Source organism: Euleptes europaea, chromosome 1 (genome assembly GCF_029931775.1).
Source record: "Euleptes europaea isolate rEulEur1 chromosome 1, rEulEur1.hap1, whole genome shotgun sequence".
Classification (NCBI taxonomy): Eukaryota; Metazoa; Chordata; class Lepidosauria; order Squamata; family Sphaerodactylidae; genus Euleptes; species Euleptes europaea.
This window is the reverse complement of record NC_079312.1, coordinates 149,176,189-149,198,234: the sequence shown is the minus strand read 5'-3', so window position 1 is coordinate 149,198,234 and position 22,046 is coordinate 149,176,189. Positions and strand designations below refer to the sequence as shown.

The window sequence follows — 22,046 nt, the reverse complement described above, 5'->3', positions numbered from 1 at the left end:
CCCTTGCTCCTGTGGTAGGTATTTTCTGATGGTGCCCATTCATCCTGGAATGACTTAGCAGGATCAGAATAACATGGAGGTAATAATGAAACAATATTATTGATTCAGGGAGGGTTCTATGCAGTCTCACTTATAATCACATCAATGTTGGATTGAAAGAAAGCATTTATAAGAATTGGAACGTTGTATGATATATCTTTGTGTGACAAAAAAAAAGTGATTGCTTTTAAGAGGACTTCTAATTTGAAGGACAAATTAGTACATAGTAATACATTTCCACTTGTTAAGCCACAAAAAACCTTACCAGGATCTAGTTTACCAAGTCTTCATTTTCCGTGTAAAAACGGTCTCTTTTGCAGATTCACAAACTCTATGAAGGATTTTTTTTAAAAGTACACCCTAAAGCATTTTATAACATGCAACTCTGATTGGGTGGTTATATGATCAGATGTCCATGTGAAAAATTATATGTGTGAAAAATTATATGTGGGTAAAACAAAAAGGAAACTTCAGTGCACATTGCCGGACACAAACATAGTATCTTACATTAAAAACAACAGGTGCACCAATGATACAATATTCAAAGAATGTAATCATTACCCAACTGATTTCTTCTTCAGGGCTATGTATAGATCTGATAGCCAGAACAACAAAACTCTTCTTAGAAGGGAAGCTGAGTGTATTCTCAAGTTGACAACCTTGGTATCACATGGGTTAAATGAAAACATTTCCTGGCTGGCTTTGACTTAGATAAATGCAGTGTGAGAGCATAATATTTTTGGTTTAGTAGGAGCATTGCTGCTTTTATATTTCACAGGTCAGTATAGATTATTTGGTCATAAAGGGTTTATTCACTCTATAAAATAATTTTAAAAATTAATAGCTTTGGAGTTCTCTTCTTCCACATGCCTGCAATAATTGTTACAACATTTTTCTAAGTTTCTAGCAGTATCTTAGGTTGCTCTTGATAATTGTTGTTTGTACATGCTCAGAAGTTCCATCTTTTAAACATTTTTATCATTGTCTTGATATGTTTTTGACTAATAATTTAGAAAACCAGTTAAAAGAAAATCATTGACTTTTTCTCTCTTTTATTTTTGACATATGTATAGATCCCCCTGAGGAGGTTCAATGAGAAATGCATAGAGGTTGTTATTATTATGTTGGAACAAATGGAAACCCGCAAGGACTTGCAGAAGACACCCCATTTCCCCTCTCTCCCACTATTTCCTCTTTCCCTTTTCTGAAAGCCCCATAGCCTCTCCTCTTTTCCTGCTTCTTTCTCTCCTTCCCACCAAAAAAGCAAACCTACCTTTATCCGGTTCTCGTAGGTTATCCGGGCTGTGTAACCGTGGTCTTGGTATTTTCTTTCCTGACATTTCGCCAGCAGCTGTGGCCGGCATCTTCAGAGGAGTAACACTGAAGGACAGTGTCTCTCAGTGTCAAGTGTGTAGGAAGAGTAATATATAGTCAGAAAGGGGTTGGGTTTGAGCTGAATCATTGTCCTGCAAAAAGTAACAAAGGTACTGTGCTAACCATTGTCCTGTAAGTATCAAGATAATGTGCTAATGAGGGTGTGGTATGTTAATATGGAACCATTGTATCCTGAAGTGATCTGTTAATGTGTGAAATCCAAAGCTAATCTGCATGGCTATTGTGGACTGTAGTCTTTGTTAGTCTGGAGGTTTTCAGAACAGGAAGCCAAGCCTTATTCATTCTTAAACTCTCTTCTTTTCTGTTAAAGTTGTGCTGATGTTTATGAATTTCAATGGCTTCTCTGTGCAATCTGACAAAATAGTTGGTAGAATTGTCCAGTCTTTCAGTGTCTTGGAATAAGACCCTGTGTCCTGTTTGTGTCAGTCCATGTTCAGCCACTGCTGATTTCTCAGGTTGGCCAAGTCTGCAGTATCTTTCATGTTCTTTTATCCTTGTTGTATGCTGCGTTTTGTTGTCCCGATGTAAACTTGTCCACAGCTGTGGTATACATTATACGATATACTCCTGCAGAGGTGAGGGGGTTTCTTTTGTCTTTTGCTGATCGTAGCATTTGTTGTATTTTCTTGGTGGGTTTAAACACTGTTTGTAGGTTATGTTTTTTCAAAAGTTTCTCCATCCTATCAGTGACTCCTTTAATAAATGGCAAGGATACCTTTCCTATGGGAGACTGTTTTTCCTGAGTTTTCTGATTTTTGTTTGGTTTAATGGCCCTTCTGATTTCATTCTTGAAATAGCCGTTTGCTAGCAGTGCGTGATTTAGATGATTAGTTTCTTCCTTGAGAAACTGTGGTTCACAGATCCGTCTTGCACAGTCCATTAATGTTTTGATTATTCCTCTTTTCTGTCGGGGGTGGTGGTTGGAGTTCTTGTGTAAGTAGCGATCTGTGTGAGTTGGTTTCCGGTAGACCTTGTGACCTAACTGAAAGTTTGTTTTACGGATGACAAGGGTATCAAGAAATGGGAGTTTACCCTCAATTTCCTTTTCCATGGTAAATTGAATGTTTGAATGGATATTATTAAGATGGTTTAGAAAGTCCATTAATTTTTCTTCACCATGGCTCCAAATAGTAAATGGTAATCTACGAACCTGGACCAGACTGTAGGTTTGTAAATTCCGGTGGAAGACATCATTGCAAATGTAGAAGCTGCCATTCGTAATCTACCTGAAGAAGATGCTGAGGAAATAAGAGGAGAGACAGCAAGAATTCTATGAAAAGCAAAGCCCCCTGCTAGCAATATAACACGCAAGGAGAGAAACGCCATCAAGACCCTCAATGCAGATCTAGATATCATTATTCTACCAGCTGACAAAGGCAATGGCACAGTGATCATGAAAACAGAAGAATACAAAAAGAAGATTGAGGAACTTCTGGACCCTGCCACATACAAAAAACTAAAACAAGATCCAACTTGCAAAATTACCAGGAAAACTAGCATACTGATCAAGAATTCCACTCTTCATCCGGACACACACAGAAAACTATGCAAGACAGAAGCACAACCACCACGATTATATGGACTACCTAAAATTCATAAGGATGCCGTCCCACTCCGACCCATCGTGAGCGCCATTGGATCTGTGAACCACAGTTTCTCAAGGAAGAAACTAATCATCTAAATCACGCACTGCTAGCAAATGGCTATTCCAAGAATGAAATCAGAAGGGCCATTAAACCAAACAAAAATCAGAAAACTCAGGAAAAACAGTCTCCCATAGGAAAGGTATCCTTGCCATTTATTAAAGGAGTCACTGATAGGATGGAGAAACTTTTGAAAAAACATAACCTACAAACAGTGTTTAAACCCACCAAGAAAATACAACAAATGCTACGATCAGCAAAAGACAAAAGAAACCCCCTCACCTCTGCAGGAGTATATCGTATACTGTATACCACAGCTGTGGACAAGTTTACATCGGGACAACAAAACGCAGCATACAAACAAGGATAAAAGAACATGAAAGATACTGCAGACTGGGCCAACCTGAGAAATCAGCAGTGGCTGAACATGGACTGACACAAACAGGACACAGGGTCTTATTCCAAGACACTGAAAGACTGGACAATTCTACCAACTATTTTGTCAGATTGCACAGAGAAGCCATTGAAATTCATAAACATCAGCACAACTTTAACAGAAAAGAAGAGAGTTTAAGAATGAATAAGGCTTGGCTTCCTGTTCTGAAAACCTCCAGACTAACAAAGACTACAGTCCACAATAGCCATGCGGATTAGCTTTGTATTCCACATGTTAACAGATTACTTCAGGATACAATGGTTCCATATTAACATACCACACCCTCATTAGCACATTATCTTGATACTTACAGGACAATGGTTAGCACAGTACCTTTGTTACTTTTTGCAGGACAATGATTCAGCTCAAACCCAACCCCTTTCTGACTATATATTACTCTTCCTACACACTTGACACTGAGAGACACTGTCCTTCAGTGTTACTCCTCTGAAGATGCCGGCCACAGCTGCTGGCGAAACGTCAGGAAAGAAAATACCAAGACCACGGTTACACAGCCCGGATAACCTACAAGAACCAATGAACTCTGACCGTGAAAGCCTTCGACAATACTACCTTTATCCCTCTGTCTTCAGCTTTCCCTCCCCGCCCCAGCAGCTTCTACCTAAGAAAACTGTGGCCCAGTTGCGTGGTGCTGGCCACTGGGCCAGGGCTACTTGCATGGTAGGGAACCCTCAAGGACACTTTCTCCTGTATCCTCCTCCTATTTCCTCTTTCCCTTACCCTGACAACTCCCATTTCCTCTCTCCTTCTCCTGCCTCTTTCTTTCCTCAGCCATTCACCAACCTACCTTTTATCTGCCTCCCATCTTCAGTTATATTTATTAATTATTTACTTCGTTTATACCACACCTTTCTCCAAAGTAGAGACCAAAGCAGCTTAGTCTCCTCCTTTTTATCCACACAACAACCCTGAGATGTAGCTTAGGCTTAAAGTATGTAACTGCCCCCAAATCACCAAGTAAGCTTCTACAGCGAGATGGGGATTCGAACCTTGGTCTCCCAGATGCTACTCTGAAGCTCTAACTGCTACACCACATTGGATTTTGTAGGGGGTCTGTCACTGAACAGCAGCAAGCAGCCAGGCCTAGTTGAATCATGCAAGTTGGGTAGAATCAAGTCACTCAGTGGTTGCTGCCAGGACAGCGCCTGGCCCAATGAGTCCACCCTCAGAAGCCAAAACAGCCCTGAAAAGGATCCTGCCCCCTCCCCCTGCCTTTTACTTACAGAAACTGAAACCTGGAATGCTATGGTTGCCTAGCAACAGCCGCTGAGGGAATCCATATTTTAAAACTACAGGCACTCCTTTTATTATTTTCAGGGTTGTTTTTTTTTTTTAAACACAGTATATATATATTTAGATTTCAGATTTTTCTGCAATCCTAGGGGCCTCTACAAATTTGTAGAAAGATCTGTGTTGCCTGTTCATAGCTTCAGTCACCGAATTTAAGTATCCAAAGATTTGGCCAACTTTGCTATTAGAATATAAGATGAAATTGTCTTCCCACGGCACCATTGTTTTTTCTTTGTCTCTTCGCTCCAATTTAAAGATAACAGGTGAGGGGATAGCCATAAATAGAAAAGGGAATTAATTTCACACCAGTTCCAGTTTGTTTGGTAGGTATGCCCATTCTGTGTACTTAGGCAGCCCGTCTTATGTGATGAAATAGGTATAGAATATTTCAGGTATCCAGTCAAATTTGAGTAAGAAAGTATTTTTCACTTCTATTAGTAGAAGCTGACTTTTCTTCCTTCTTTAGTGCTCTCCCAAATTTCTTGCTAGCCACTATTTCAGATATTCCATAAGAACAAGGAGGTTCATCTCTGACCAGTTAGAAAGTGTGTGGGGATGTATGTAAATGTTTCCTACAAAAAAGATCCGGACCAACACTCTGTTTTATCCATGATTGTGTGGGATTTTGTACCCAGCACTTCTGGTGTTGTGTGCAAAGTATAGGGTGCAGAGGTCTCAGAGCAGGGGACCCTGAGGTACCAGATAAGAGGAAAATGCCCATTGTTCTCCACTTGACTGATGCATAGGGTTGCCAGGTTCCTCTTTGCAAATGGTGGGAAGTTTTTGGGGCGGATCCTGAGGGGGGCGGGGTTTGGGGAGGGGAGGGCCTTCAATGCCATAGAGTCCAATTGCCAAAGCTGCCATTTTCTCCAGGTGAACTGATCTCTATCGGCTGGAGATCATTTGTAATAGCAGGAGATCTCCAGCTAGTACCTGGAGGTTGTCAGCCCTACTGATGTAGTTTGTAGTTTCGAAAGCCTTCCTGGATGCTTATGTGATCTCCCCCCACCCCAGAGTGGAGTTTTTTGGTCAGCTCAGACCCTCACACAAAATTGACTTTGTCCTACAGATACAAGGTGTTTATTCGTCACAACTGTAACTACTGTTGGAATTTCCAGGATTGCTAGTCACATGACTGATACTTCAAAGCTTTGGTAACTCTAAGTGCATAGAGAGAGAGCTGTCTGAAGCCTGCAACCAGAACAAATATCCCACAGGGGTAAAGGCCCAGTATATTTTTTTGACTGGGCCCAGAAATTGCTGCCTTTTGCCTCTTCCATCATTAAGACTCCATTCACATAAAAGGCAGCAGGGGCCAATTCTCCCCCTCCCCACTCCAGCCTCCCAACCCATGAAACTATTACTACATGCAGGTCCTATGACCCCAAGAATCAACTTCCCTAGGAGCAGAAATGGCTACTGGGGAGAGCTGGGAGAGCTTTCTGCTGATGGATCATGGGACATCTCAAATCCCCAACATCTCAAAATTTGCTTGAAATTATGTGTAGTTATATATCTCCACAAACACACACTTCAGATTTGAATGGGTTGGTCCATAGGGGTTCCTATGGGTTTAATGTCTAATTTGACCATCTTTGATGACCAAAAGGACTATGCTTGGCATCTGCATGGACAAATCGCAAGTGGGGTTATACTAAGGAGGGAAATTAGAAGAGATTGAGTAAAAACACTGTCTGGATCCAACTGAATATCTTCCAGGATATATTTACATAACGTCCACAGTTAATACGCTATAATGTGTGTGATGATAATGTACTATAGAATAGTTCGATATTTTCAAGGTTATATCATTTAACTTGATACTCAAATCTGTTGCTAGTTCTACTGTAATTTTATGAGACTTTGTCAAATAACATGCTTTCTTTTCTTTTTTCCTAATTCTCCGATGGCAAAAATTAAGATTCATATGGTAAAGTAGCATACAATGCAGCAATTTCTATCTCTCTCTTTCACTCGCTGTAGTATTGAGTGTATTTCCATATTTGCCTGTAGAAAACAAACACATTTCTACTTTTAAATTTCATAAATATGCCAAACAGTATACTTTTAAATTTCATAAATATGCCAAACAGTGTAATTTTATATGTTTAGTTATAAATGATATAGTTCATGTTGTTAAAGCAGAACAATAAGTTTACATCTGATAAGTATTTTATATGTGGTTTTTTCCTGGAGGTGGAGGATGGGGGGAAAGGTTAATTTCCATGATTTCAAATTATGGTTCCCAACAGGCCTGAAGAAAAATATCTTGTCCCTTGAATTGAGGCTTAATTGAATGTTATTTACCAGGTGATGTTATTTACCCCATGCCATTAAAAGCTTCAACTACATCTGTCTCTATTAAAGGGACAAGACATTTTTCTCCAGCCCTGTTGGCAACCCTATTTCAAAATTACTGGAAATTCTACATCCATAGCCTAACCTGCCACACAGGTAAGATGGACAAGGAGACAAGCATGAAATGCCATTTGATACCCCTCCAGCATTATGGTGGCTCTTGTCCTCCATCCTGAGCCCCTTAGAGGCAGGCAGGGTGGGCTAAAAACTGCAACAGGTATATGAAAAAGAGAATAAATTTTAAACTCATTTTAGTTTACCTAGCAGATGTGTGCTTAGGCAGTCCACCCTGTGCAGTTAAATAAACAGGTCAGTGGGCATTCTCACGCTAAGACCTTTCAGTTATTTAGTCAAGTAGCAGGTATCTTTCACTTTTATCTACAGAGCCTGTCTTTTCAGCACCAGGGACTAAACAAGTCCATGCTACTTTAAGAGAAAACGATGAAGACAGCTGGCAGGAGAAACCGGATGTAAGTAGCTTAGTGCGGAAAAGCAGCCTTGGGAGAACCAGGAACTGTCTGCAAGAGAAAGCTAGAGAGCTCTGCCGGGGTTTGCAGCAAGATCACTGAGGTAGTTACTGCAGGGATGGTGCTGGTCCCGCTCTTCCAAGGCTGTGTCAAACTCCTTGCACTGCCCATTTATGTGCTCTCCTTCCTGGGGTACTGGGATTCTATTTGTAAGAGAATCTTCCCCTATTTCATAAGCAAGTTTAGCAAACACTATAACCAAAAGGTTCACAGGGAAAAGGAGCTGCTGTTCAGCAACCTGGAGGACTTCACTCGGTCTTCAGGACAGCTCTTACTGCTTGAGATTGGCGCAGGCAGTGGGGCCAATTTTCAGTTCTACCCGCCAGGCTGTCAGGTAACATGCACTGACCCGAACCCCAACTTTCAAAAATATCTCCAGCAGAGCATGGCTGAGAACCAGCATCTCCAGTATGAGCGTTTCATAGTGGCCTCTGGAGAGGATCTACATCAGGTGTCTGACAGCTCTGTGGATGTGGTGGTTTGCACACTGGTTCTGTGCTCTGTGGCCAGTGTCCCAGCTGTTCTAAAGGAAGTCCTGAGAATTCTCAGACGGGTGAGTAAAAAAAAAAGTGAAGCTGGGAGCCTTTGTTTATAGGCCTGACCCATATGGGTTATGCTGAAGAACAGTGTTTCCGAGGGGTGGGGGGGTTTGGAGGATAAAATAGACAAGAACAATGAGAGGAAAGTCAACATGATGCAATAAGTCCAGGAGGAACAGGGCAGAGGGCAGGAGGTAGTACATTACTGGAGGGGGAGACAAAATGGCATTTCATTTAATATTTAGGTATTACTTGTGCCCTCTGTGTTATGCAACCTGCCTTCTTAGGCTGCCAAATGCAAGCCTCTGCTTTCTCTGTCCATCTGTTAGAAATTTGGCACGGATGATCCTCTGGCTGAGAGGGATACAGTCTGAGTATCATCCCAATTGGATGGGAAACAAACAAAAATTACAGAGTGGAAATGAAGCTGAAAATGATAACAAAAAAATTAGTAGGTATAATAATTAATATGCCCTGAACTGGATGGTCTAGGCTAGCCCAGTCTCATCAGATCTCGGAAGATAAGCAGGGTAGGTCCTAATTAGTACTTGAATGGGAAGCCACCAAGGAAGTCTAGGATTGCTACACAGAGGTAGGCAATGGCAAACCACCTCTGTTTGTCTCTTGCCTTGAAAACTCTATGGGGTTGCCATAAGTTGGCTGCAATTTGAAAGCACTTTCCACCCCCAATGATTAATACAATGAAAATGGATTAAATCTTTGAAAATGAAAATGAAACCCAAATGAATGACTCACACCCATAAAAGAAAGATGGGGCATCATTCTTATGCAGTAGCTGACTGTGAGCACCCATTTATTCCAATTAAGCCTGAACAGGAGATTTCCCCTGTGGACTGTTTCCATGGTATGTGGCCCTTCTTTGTTACAATGACTTCAGTTATATTTCACCACTTGCCACAATATAATGAATTCTTTCATACAGGAATTATATAATGTAGGAAAATGAGAAGAGCCCTGCTAGATCAGTCCAACTAGTCCAGCATCCTGTCTCATACAGTGGCCAGCTAACACAGAGGCACAGAGGCTGAGATCTTCCCCTGACGTTGACTCTTAGCATTGATATTCAGAGGTTTTCTGCCATGGTATATGGAGGTTCCCGTTACTCACTATGGCTAGTAGCCATTGATAGACCTCTCATACCTGTATCTGTCTAATTCCCTTTTTAAGCCATCTCTGCTCATAGTCGTCACTACATTCACTGGCAGTATGGTTGCCAGGCTCCCATTGCTGGCAGGAGACCTCCTGCCCCAGTAGCCCTTTCCACTGCTACTTAGCTAACTGGTGGCAGGAGAAAAATGAGAGTGGGGAGGATGATTGGCATCACCAGTGATGACAAGGCCCCTGCCCCCAAAAAAACAATTATCCCATTGAATTGGGGAATAAAAAACTGCTGGTTCTGCAAACTTGACTGAGAATACCTAACTTTGCTATTACTCTAACCAATTTCTTTTGAGAAAACCCCATGTGATCTGAGAGTATCCTTTTGAAGAATTTCACTTTTTATAAATGGAGAAGTCTCTCACTCACACAACCATGTTTCTATCTAAAAACTGTCAGCAAAAATCACTTAGCGAGTGTAGCATATTTGAGAGGAAGATACCAAAATGACAAATGAAGGAGGAAGATTACCTTAGAAAGACTTAAACTTTGAGTATGGATCTATATATTAGCTGAAACACCAGGATGCTATTGAAAATGGCAGCCAAATATCATGTTCCAGACCCATAATGTACAGTTCAACCTACCTTGTTTCCTGGTAACATTACACTGGAATTTTCCCCATCCCCATGAACATCCACCAGTGCCATGGAACTGGAGTGGAGAAACAGCACAATGACGTTGCTCGAATATTGTGTATATTGAAATGTACAATTCAAAGTGGGAGAAGATAACTTATTTGACATGGGGATAGCTTATTTGACATTTTTGGAAGCAGTCCTGTGTTTCTGGGTTCTAACACTCACAGAATACATGGGTTACCACAAATCTTCCTCCCTGATTTTTGATTCAGACATATACTTCTAGCCTAAGTAGCTCTCTACCTGAAAGCAAAGGCCAAATATTCAAATGAGTTTACTATCAGATAATTTTGCTTAGCGTCCTTGCCTGAAGCCATAGTTATAAGCCTGTTTAACCAGGTAGTCAAGAATGTTGAACTTCAGTGAGATTTACTTCCAATGTTTCACATTTTTGCTGGGTCACTTAGTTCAGCATGGTGTAGTGGTTAAGAGTGGTGATCTGGAGTGGTGGACTCTGATCTGGAGAACCGGGTTTGATTTCCCACTCCTCCACATGAGCAGCGGAAGCTAATCTGGTGAACCGGGTTGGTTTCCCCACTCCTACACATGAAGCCAGCTGGGTGACCTTGGGCTAGTCACAGCTCTCTTAGAGCTCTCTCAGCCCCACCTACCTCACAGGGTGTCGGTTGTGGGGAGGGGAAGGGAAGGTGATTGTAAGCCGGTTTGATTCTTCCTTAAGTGGTAGAGAAAGTCGGCATATAAAAACCAACTCTTCCTCTTCAAGGTAGACCTTTTTGTATTTAATTACGGGCTCTCAAGTTGTTGACTTTTCATACCTGTTGCTGACTGTTCAGAACTGGTTCTGCTTCCTGGCTGTTGACCTAGTTTAAAAGCCTGTATCCATGAGATACCACAGAAGCAAACACTGCTGTGCGGCTGGAACTTTCAACTACTGTAAATAATTAATGCTCAAATTGCACAAGCTTCACCCTCCCCATTAATACTTCATCATTGTGCAGGATGAGTTGCCTCCAGAAACTTCTGTATTTAAATCAGTCTTACTGTACTTACTGCTGTACTCACTGCACTGTACTGTTCTGACTAAACTGAGGCTATCATACTTTGGACAAATTATGAGAAGACCAGAGTCATTGGAAAAGACAATAAGACTATGAAAAGTTGAAGGCAACAGGAAAAGAGGAAGAAGCAACATGAGATGGATTGACTTGCTCACCCAAGGCTAAATGGGAGGGAATACGGCCGCGCTACAGTTATAAGTAATAAACTTCTTGACTGGCAATTTATTACAACATATCTTTATTAAACAACAACTTTAATAACAGTTGAAAGATAGAAACGTTAATTGGAATGTAATCGGCTACAACTTGGAATTGGCAACAGCTGCAACCCCCGTGGCGCAGCATGTATGATGTGTCAGGTGCCCAGGCCGACCCCAATGCGGCCTGGTGTGCCAACCCACCCACAGCGGTCCCGCTGTGAGCAACTGGAACGGCGGGCCCAGAAGACACCAGGAAGATCGCCACTGGGTGTCTTCGCCCGTCGCTTGGGAAGAGGCAAACCGCCTGCCCTTCAGCCAGGGAGTATCCTTTAAGCCTCTCCCAAAACCCCGTATTGGGATTCCCCAAGTTAGGAAAGCAACCCCTCCAGTTCGCTTTTCCTACCAAACTGACACATCTCCACGCCTATCAGCCAAAAAGCTGCACTGGGCCCCCCTTACTCACAGGCTAGTGCAACTCCCGCCACTTCTCACAGCTGAAGCCAATTCATCAGCCCCCCCGAATGTTCTGAAGCCAAAGATTCATGCCCCAGCTGGTAAGGTGCACGCCCAATGGTATAATGCTGCCATGAGGAAAGAAATATCCCATTGACGTATTACCGTTCCGCCCAATCTGATCACCTCTCTGCCAATTGCGTTGGTGACCTTTCTCCTTGCCACATCTATATGCTTGACGTTGTGGGCACCTCTCCAAGACCTCCTTTCCAGTAGATCCGACCAACAGATTACCATGCCCGGACATGCCGCTGACAAAGCTGCCAAGTCCTGGCAGGCTTCCTTTGCCAGGTCTTTTCCCCGTGTGCTGCACAGGTCGTTCTCCCCCAGTTGGAGAACCAAAGCGTGAGGGGCCTCGTGCTCCTTCAACAGCTGCAACATCACCGGCATTAAGGAATGCCATCGCATGCCCCGTTGGCCCAGCCAATAAATCCGAACAGCTTGCTCCAGGCCCAAATGCCGTCCCCATCCAGCCGCTGTGGCATACCTTCTGTTCCAAAAAACGATGCTGTGGCCCACGATCCACACTGTTCGGTAACGTCCTGAAACTCATAAGCACAAATTAAAAGAAAACCCGGACAGGCCAGACATAAGTTTTGTATGCTGCAGAACACCATCGACCAATGGCCTGAATCAGTTCCATTGCCAGACCGGCCCTGGCTGCCAGCGTGGCCGCTCCTATGCAGAAGGAGTGTCCCCCGATGCAGGGAACCCCATCCTGTTGATTGTGGCTCAGAACACACTGACAAACTGGAATCTCGTCAATGGCGTATGGTCTGCAGGGATAATCCAATATCCGTGGCCTCTCAGGCGTACTTTTAAAAACTGCCCCAATGCCCTGCGTGGGCATGGCCCATTTTTGCCTGTGGCATGTAGCTGAAACGATGCCCCTTTTCCACCCTGGTCCATTTTGGACCTTCTTATTACCAGTGTTAAAGATGTAGAGAAAATGCGAGCATCACCTAGCCTAAGTGCCCTCCCGGACCCGTCATGCCGGGATTGGGCAACTAGTTCTCCGACCCTGAGAGCCCCAAAGAAAGTAAAGGTAAAAGCTGCCTCGAACAATACGACCTCGTAAGGTGACCTGTATGTCCAGGGGAGACAGGAGTTAATTCCGGCCAGCATGGCTAAAGTAACAGGCCTCCTGCCATCTCTGGCGGCCGGTGTGCTTCGCTGCCAGCCCTTCATGGCCCTCCTCGCCCTGAATGACCCTCATGGGTCAGGAAACCCGTGGGCTTTGGAAAACAATGATATAGCTGCCATGTGAACTCCAATGGTCCTGGCAGCATTTCCTGAGTCTTTTAGTTATGCCAAATATTGAAGTGCCTGTTTCTGTGATTGACCATGTGCTGGGTCCCCCCGCGCGTTGCAGAAAACCCTGGAATTGTGCTGCGGCTCTGTCATATGCTCGGACCATGGCAGGGGCAAGTGAGCTACGAATGCCGCTCATAATGACGTGTCCCCAAGAGCCCACAACTCCTCTGGGCAGGGTAGCGGGAGCCAGTCTGCCTCCGGTGCCAAACGACGGAATTTGTCCAGCTGCAAACGAGACAACGCTTCGGCTAAGCAGTTGTCTAAACCAGGTACATGTTGTGCTATAAAGGTGATATTATGTGACAAACATGTTAAAACCATGTGCCGCACTAGTCGCATGACTCTGTCAGACCTTGATGTTTGCCTGTTAACGACCCTCGCAACTGCCTGATTGTCGCACCAGAAACAGACCCTTTTATTCTTGAAAGGCTCAGCCCAAATGGAAACGGCTACTACCAGTGGGAATAGCTCCAGGAAGGTCAAATCCTGACAAATGTCAGCCCCCCGCCACCTGTCAGGCCAACGCTGCCCATTGAAGTATAATCCAAAACCAATGCTGCCGGCTGCATCAGATTGGACTTGCAAATCACGGCCAGCCTCAAAGCATTTCTGCCAGAGGGAGGTGCCATTGTATCTCTCCAAGAACTTTAACCAAATTTTAACATCCTCCTTTATGCCTCTGGAAACCCTGATGCGATGGTGTGGAGCATTGACCCCCCACGTGGCCCTGTTTAAACGGGCACAGAATGCTCTGCCCGGGGCAACCACCCTGCAGGCGAAGTTCAAGTGGCCGATAATGGATTGCATTTCCTTTAAAGTGCATTTAGTCCTGTTGGCCAACAAAGTAAGCAAAGCCCAGAGCGCCAGAAATTTTTCTTCTGGTAACCTGGACGTGCCTGCAATTGTGTCGAGATGATACCCAGAAATGTTAAAATTGGGGTGGGACCCTCCGTTTTCTCGGATGCCAATGGCACACCTAGCTCCTCGGCCAGTTCTTTAAAGGAGGTTAGTAGAGTGGTACATAATGGGCTGTTCTGTGGCCCTACGAACAGAAAGTCATCTAGGTAGTGGGTGACAGTGGGGACCCTCATTCTGTGGAGTATTGCCCATTCTAGAAAAGTGCTGAAAGCCTCAAACGCAGAACATGACACAGAGCACCCCATTGGCATCACTTTATCTATATAGGAAGACCCTTGAAACTGAAAACCCAGCAAACAGAAATCATCTGGGTGCACCGGAAGTAACCTGAAGGAGGACTGTATGTCACATTTTGCCAACAGGGCTCCGTGGCCGCAGGAGCAAACTAAACTAAAGGAAGCATATCTCACCGAAGTAAGCTCTGCCGGAATCCCGTCATTGACTGAAGCCCCTTTTGGATAGGACAGGTGATGTATTAACCGGTATTCCCCCAACGGATAAATCCTCAGGTTGGGAATAGGTGGTGAAGAGAAAGGGCCTGCTATTCTGCCTAGCTCCAGTTCCTTCGTGATTTTCTTGGCTACTACATCCGGCATTTCATTTGCAGATTTGAGGTTACCTGCCTCCATGGGGACTCGGGCATTAAAAAAAAGGATACGAAAACCGGCCGTGAAGCCATTCAGTAGATATTGCGCCTCAGCCTTGTCCATGTATTCGATCAGTAACGATCGTAAGGCTTCAGCTTAATAGGTGTGCAGGCCAGGCCCCTTAGCGCTTCCACTTCATTTGTTAGATGCGGTAGTGTTGGTGGAAGGACCACCCTCTTTTTTGTTATTGGCAGGGCCTGACCTGCCCCCTTGAAAGGGGGGCTGATTTGAATTGCCACGCGGGCATGAAGAGCAGGGGTGGGGGCCCAAACAGGTCTCGCAGCAGTGTTCAAACCTGCACACCTTGCGTTGGCATTTGCCTAGGCCATAGTCCCAGCATATATGCCGACTGGGGTCACGACGGGGTTTATTCACCCAGGTGGGCCTACCGCTCTCGATCCTCCCTTTAATATGAGGACCCACTTTCACAAGACAGAGCTTGTTGTTGATGAGGTCCCAACGGGTTCTCTCATTCTGAGAGGCCCGTTTTCTAAAGGACTCATCATAACCAATTGCAGCTGAGTCACCAGCCAAAGCTCTGACTCTTAAAACGTTACCCAAATGGTTGAGGAGATGCCAGCCTTGTTCCGGGTATGCCGAGGCTACCACCCCTACAAATATGTTGTAACCGGCCAACCATTTGTTGAAAGACCTGTCCACTGCCCCCAGCTTGTCCCTTTTATCCTTATGAGTGTCCCTGGATCTGCGCCCTTCCTCTACTTCAGGTTTGCTAATACTGAGCATATCTATATAGTACCTGTTGAGGATATCCTCCCTTAGCCTTCTCGGAAGGTGAATCCCAGGGGGATCTTCCTCATCCTGAAACGTCTAGTTGTGGAGGTTCCCACACGTCTCTTGCCTCATCTTCCCCCCGCCTTTTTGCTTGGCAACACCTGCGCCTGAGGGCCCAAGCTGGTAAACCTGGGACAGAGGCTGCTGCCAGCCAGTAGTCACCCCCATTGCTTTGAGAGCAATCACTAGAGGAAGATGTCTCACCATCAGAGGTCGAAGAATCAGATTGTGGTGCCTTTGGAAACGTAGCAGCCGAAGCAGCCCGACCGTCCTACTCCGCAGCCTGAAAAATGCCACCCCACCCAATCCCTTGCTCACTGCCTTCTATCTGTGCTTGTCCGCTCCCTTTTCTTTTCTATCTGTGCTTGTCCGCTCCGTGAAAAACCTCTCTCTCGCTTGTCTGCTCTCATTGACTGTCTCTCTCGCTTGTCCACTCCCTCTCTTTGTCAGATCGCACTTTGTCAGAACTGCAAAGCAACACTGCAAAGCAACACCCACAACTGCAAAGCAACACGTTTGCAACCATGCAAAGCAGCACCTGACACCTGGGAGTTTGCAAACCATGGAAAGGGACAGAGGCAGCTAGCTATGCATAATGAGCAGGAGGGGTGGAATTTCCCCTTTTGCATCGGACCCGGGACCAGGCAAATGCATTCTTTAAGTAACCATTTGAAAACCAGTTTTGAGCAAGCATCAAAATAGACCTAACCGATCTTATGAATGAGGGAAAACCTGAGGACACACAACTGAAGCACCCCCCTCAAACCAGGGAGAGAGAGACTCGAGGGGGCACACACACCCCAGGCAGAACGGGTGAAAGCCCCCTTTGGCTTCCCCCCCACCCACAGAAACTGCTCCCTCCCCATACACACACAGACTCTGCTCCCCCCCCACACACACACACAGGAGAAAAATTATAGATTAAAGCCCCCAAAGTGGTCTTACTGTGGCTGTCTTCTGTTCCATCAGGAGGGGCTGGGAGGAGGACTGGGTAATCCAATATGATTCCATTTAAGCACAGAAGGTTTTGCCGCTCTGGAGATGCATACAGTATCGGGTGATCCATTCATCCCAATAGGGAAAAGGGGAAAGCCCATATCTCGGGACCCCCTGACCCAATGTTTACAAAACTTGGGGGTCTCTTACAAAGTCTCGTCTAAAGCTATGCTGAATGTTTGGGGGCTGCAACCCCAAAAATCCACTCCCTGCAGCCACTGAAAGAGAAAAGGGGGGAGCCCATATTTCTGCCCCCACTGAACCCATCTTTACAAAACTTGGGGGGTTTCTTAAGAAGGCTCGTCTGAAGTTATGCTGAAAGTTTGGGGGCTGCACCCCCAAAAAAGCGCCCCCTGCAGCCACGGAAATGGAAAAGGGGGGAGGGAAAAGGGGTGGAGCCCATACCTCGGGACCCCCTGACCCAATGTTTACAGAACTTGGGGGGTCTCTTAAGAAGGCTCTTCTGAAGCTCCACTGAAAGTTTGGGGTCTCTACCCCCAAAAATGTACCCCCTGCAGCCACGGAAAGGAGTGAATGTGCACAAGCAGCCCCCTATGAGGATTTCTCTCTCTCTCTCTCCCCGGCCGGGCCGCGCAGCAGCTGATTCCTCCAGTACTGAATCCTGACTGATTGGCCAGAAGAAGACCCAGCTTGGCCACTGATTGGCCGGGGGAGGAGAATGCTGCTTACTGACGGTTATGCTGCTTACTGATGCCCCGAATTTGCCGAATTTATTCGTGAACTCCCGAACTCGCTGAATTCGGCTCCCCCGGTTTCCCGCCATTTTTGAGTTCGGTTCGTCCCGAACTAAAAACTGCCGAATCAGGGGAAATTCAGCTGTTTTTCAGTTCGGGCCAAACCGAATCGACAGCCCTACCCATAGGGTTTTCAAAGGAAGAGATGTTCAGAGGTGCTTTGTCATGGCCTGCCTCCGAGTCACAACCCTGATATTCTTTGGAGGTCTCCCAATCAAATACTTGCCAGAGTCAATGCTGACAGTGTGTGACTGGCCCAAGGTCACCCAGCAAGTTTCCATGGCCACGTGGGGATTCAAACCTGGGTTTCCCATATCCTAGTCCAACACCGTAACCACTCCATCACACTGGCTCTCATTAATTCATAGGGTCACCATAAGTCAGAAGAGACCTGACATCACTTAACACACATACGCACACACACACTGTACTCATGTACACCATAAAAGCAGAACTATAAACTCACTATATTTTATAGATCTGGGAACAAACATATTAGGAAAATAAGTGATTTACTTAAATGTTAGATTTGAGTCCAGTAGCACTTTAGAGACTAACAAGAGTTTCAGGGTGTAAGCTTTCGAGAGTCATGGGTTACTGCACTTGTATTCCCAGCGATGTATTAAGAGTTTGAAAATGTTATTAAAAAATACTGTTTGCACTTTGTTTGGCCCCTTTAGCTGTGAAGACGTCTTCCAACCATTTATTAGCCGTGGTATCCAAAAATCCTTTTAAAGCGATGTTTTTTATAACATTTTCAAACTCTTAATACATTGCTGGGAATACAAAGTGCAGTAACCCCTATTGTTATCTTTGAGCTGTATGTGACCACCAGTGGTGTTGTGTTGTTGTTTCATTTGGGCCTATCTTGTTGCAGGTTATCCCTTGGTATCATGTTGGCTTTGTTGATCTGTTTCCTTACTAAATCAGATGTATATTGCCATTCCAAAAATGTCTGTTGTAGATTGTGTAGGTGAGAATCTCCATCTGAGGGATCGGAATAGCTGTAGGTGGGAACCACTTACAAAATGGCTGCCATGCAGGTTTAGACAGAGCTGAAAACATTGGGAGGTTCCACAAAATGTTAGCAGGTACCAAGCCAACAGCCTCCTACCACTGAGGCAGTTGTTTCCAGACGGGTGTTCCCTGAAGACATAAAAGTGATACTTCCTGAGTTCTTCTGAACCACCTCTTTCTTTTATGAAATCTAGGAAAATTAGGATTGACTGTTTGCTTTGTGGAAGAACTTTGGAAATCACTGTTCTAATATTTCCAATGCTGTCCACCCACATAGTGCCTTGGTCATGTGGTTTGGATTAAACCCAGGGAATACTGGGGTTATTTTTACAAAAGAAAGGTCAAGGTACCCCCAGAGCCACACGACTGGAAAATGCTTCCAAGACTTTTATAGGTTTTGGCCTGGGAGGGGCAGGTATTTAGGTAAGGAATAATGCTGCATGACACACCCACTTCCCTCCCCACAGAGACATGTGTCTGTAACAGTGTTCCAGCACCATTATTGTTGCAGCATTTCCTGCCTGATTGCACTTTAGAGGTGTCCTGTAGCATGGCACTCCACAGTCTTTTAGTGTGGCCATCTATGAACACAAAAGATGAGGAACGGAGTTTTGGTCTCTTCTGGGTAGCATACGTAACCCTAAGTTCCCTATTTGAAACTCCCTAAGCTACATTTTAAAGTTCATTAGGAATCAGTTTGTGTCGGTCATTGATCACCCACAGATGTAAATTGTGGCACTGCTATTCCCATGCATTTATTTCCCTGGAACATGTTTAAACATTTTATTTCATTTACAGGGTGGTGCATTTTATTTCATGGAACATGTAGCTGCTGACCGATCCAGCTGGGGCTACTTTTGGCAGCAAATCTATGATCCCACCTGGAAATATTTGGGAGATGGCTGTTCCTTGATAAGAGAGACTTGGAAGGATCTGGAGAAGGGGAACTTCTCTGAACTGAAGCTGCGGCACATAAATGCCCCACTGAACTGGACCCCCACACGTCCCCATATTCTTGGTTACGCTGTGAAATGATTGCTCAGAATCTCCCTCTGAGAGCAGTAGCTAGGTCCACAGTTCACACAAATTAAGCTGTTGGTTTCTTCAAGGGATTAAATAAGGAAGTTTACAGGATATCTAAAACATGCCATAATGAGGGAAATATCCCTTGCATCTTTTTTTTATCTTTCTTCCATTTTCTGTAGGTTCCCACAACAGTAATAGCTTGCAAAGTAAGCACTGCCTGGCCAAAGGGAAGTAGACACTACTGACATTCCATAAGTCTCAATAGAGTTAGATGTTTTCTTGTATTCTGTTTGTGATATGGAATAATCCAAAATTAAGGTCACTGGGGAACAGGCTGTGCAACATCCAAGCCTTTTAGTGGCAAGCAACACAGGACCTTGTATAAATACCAGGAGCCTGGCCCTCTTCTCTTGCCTGCTCAGTAGAGCAAATTCTCCGTCTTGCTACAATCCAGATTAGGGTTGCCAGGTCCCTCTTTGCCACCGGCAGGAGGTTTTTGGGGCGGAGCCTGAGGAGGGTGGGGTTTGGGGAGGGGAGGGACTCCAAGTCCAATTTCCAAAGCGGCCGTTTTCTCCAGGTGATCTCTATCGGCTGGAGATCAGTTGTAATAGCAGATCTCCAGCTAGTACCTGGAGGTTGGCAACTCTAACCTAGATCCTTGGGGATGATCCAGAGTTACATCCTTGTTCCTCCACTCCATCTCTTGGATGGAAAACATGCATTCGAAGTCTTCTAGCAGGCTCAACCACCCATCGACGCCGTCCAACCCTGGATAACTGCATCCATTGATTATAACTGCTGGTTAACAAAACAAGAACTTTTGATCACTGGGTTAAAGGTTGTTTTATTGAACAGATAACCCTTTATTAGTACAAAGAACATGAGATCATAAGAAAAGCCATGCCGTATCAGACCAAGGCCCATTAATGTCCAGCAGTCTGTTCACACAATGGCCAACCAGGTGCCTCTAGGAAGCCCACAAGCAAGATGACTGCGGCAGCATTATCCTGCCTGTGTTCCACACCACCTAATATAATAGGCATACTCCTCTGATACTGGAGAAAATAGGTATGCATCATGACTAGTAGCCATTTTGACTAGTAGCCATGAACAATGGCTATATCTTTTATAGAAAAGAGTGGGAGTCCAGTAGCACCTTAAAGACTAACAATATTTCAGGCAGGGTATGAGCTTTCGTGAGCCATAGCTCACTTCTTCAGATACAGCTACAATGTGAGTCCATCTATCCTTAAGAAGAAGAGTGAATTAGACACACAAAGGCAATGTAAATGTAAAAAGCAAGTAAATGACATTAGCAGGAGTGATTGGCTTAGATGTGATATGCAGAGGGGTAGTAGGCGTGGAGAAATCAGCATTGGTAATGAGACAGGAATCCCAGAACTCTATTAAGTCCGGAGAATGCATATTCTTGAGCTTCATTATTCGTTGTAATTCAGCAGTCTCTCTTTCTAATCTCCCTTTGAAATCCCTTTGTAAGAGAACTGCTACTCTTAAATCAGCAACTGAATGTCCTGGAAGATTAAAATGTTCCCCCACTGGTTTCTGAATGTTGTGGTTTCTGATGGCAAACTTACATCCATTCAGTCTTTGCCACAGGGACAGGCCTGTTTGTCCAGTGTAGAAGATGGAAGGGCATTGCTGGCATCTGATGGCATAAATCGCATTAGAAGATGAACAGGAGTATGAAAAGAAAAATTGCCAAAAGTTTCACATGATAGTTTTAAAAAATCTTGTTACCTAAAGAGAAAGTGCCCTTTCTGTAGAATTCTGTTCTACTACATCCCTATTACCTTTATTGGGAAAGTGTGCCTGATTGTTTTAACTGACTCACCTTTGGCATGAGTTGAACTAGAAATGTAAATAAGTTTTTGCTTGTTGAGAACAGAAATGTGGAATTATATAACTGAATGTGTAAGGACAATTTCCGTCACCAGGGGGAGCATTTGGCTAATATTTGTCCTCCTTTCACAAGTTTAAGTAGGGCTTTCCCAAGGAAAGTCAGGGGAAACGGAGTGGCTGGTGGCCAGAGAAATCATTCACAACCTCTCCTCTCCCCAACATTTTTAGCACAGTTAAAAATTTATTTACATTGTTCTCCTCTCCTCCATTTTATCTCCACAACAATCCTGTTAGGTAGGTTAGGCTGAGAATGCATCACTGGGCCAAGGGTCATATATGCACAGGAAGTTTGTGTTGGGTTTGCATGAATTGCAATATGAAAAAAATGCTAACATTGTAAATATAAATGAAGAGCAGCCGAGGGAAAGACCCTGAGTTCTCCCCCCCCCCCCAATTTGGGCAATTTACCACCGAGTTGCCTGAATGGGGGGGGGGGGATGATGAAATGCAGGACTGCTCTTCATTTATATTTACTTTAGTGGGTTTTTTTTTTTTTGCTAAAATTACACTAGAAAACAAAAAACAAGTTTTCTGATCTGAATTCTCAAAACTCTATGCATAGGGGCTTTTTGCTCCAAAGAAATTCCAGGAGTACCTTGTGATCAATTTTGCATCCCCAGTGAAAATGTGGAGTTTCTAAGTCCCTCCCCTTGAAAACGCTGCTTTGTATTTGGCTGTAGTTTATTAAAAAAAAAAACGTAATCAGCCCCTGCCAGCCCCCAGTGGGATACTTTCATTTTAACTAAACCAAGTGGCCATTTTACAGCCAAAGCAGAGAATGGTCCAGACAACACACACATACACACACACACGCACACTCAACCAATTTGTTTCTGGCTATATCACTGCAGGGGTCATAAG

The 22,046-nt window shown here is 44.4% G+C and overlaps 1 protein-coding gene across 1 annotated transcript; it reads left to right on the top strand.

The window, feature by feature from the left end:
• Window positions 1-7,745: 7,745 nt before the first annotated feature.
• Window positions 7,746-19,315, top strand: LOC130487760 (N6-adenosine-methyltransferase TMT1A-like). The gene is made up of 2 exons (XM_056861273.1): window positions 7,746-8,262; window positions 19,038-19,315. Exons 1-2 carry the CDS (start codon window positions 7,768-7,770, stop codon window positions 19,272-19,274), a joined length of 732 nt encoding a protein of 243 aa, XP_056717251.1. The 5' UTR covers window positions 7,746-7,767; the 3' UTR covers window positions 19,275-19,315.
• The last annotated feature ends 2,731 nt before the right edge of the window (window positions 19,316-22,046 follow it).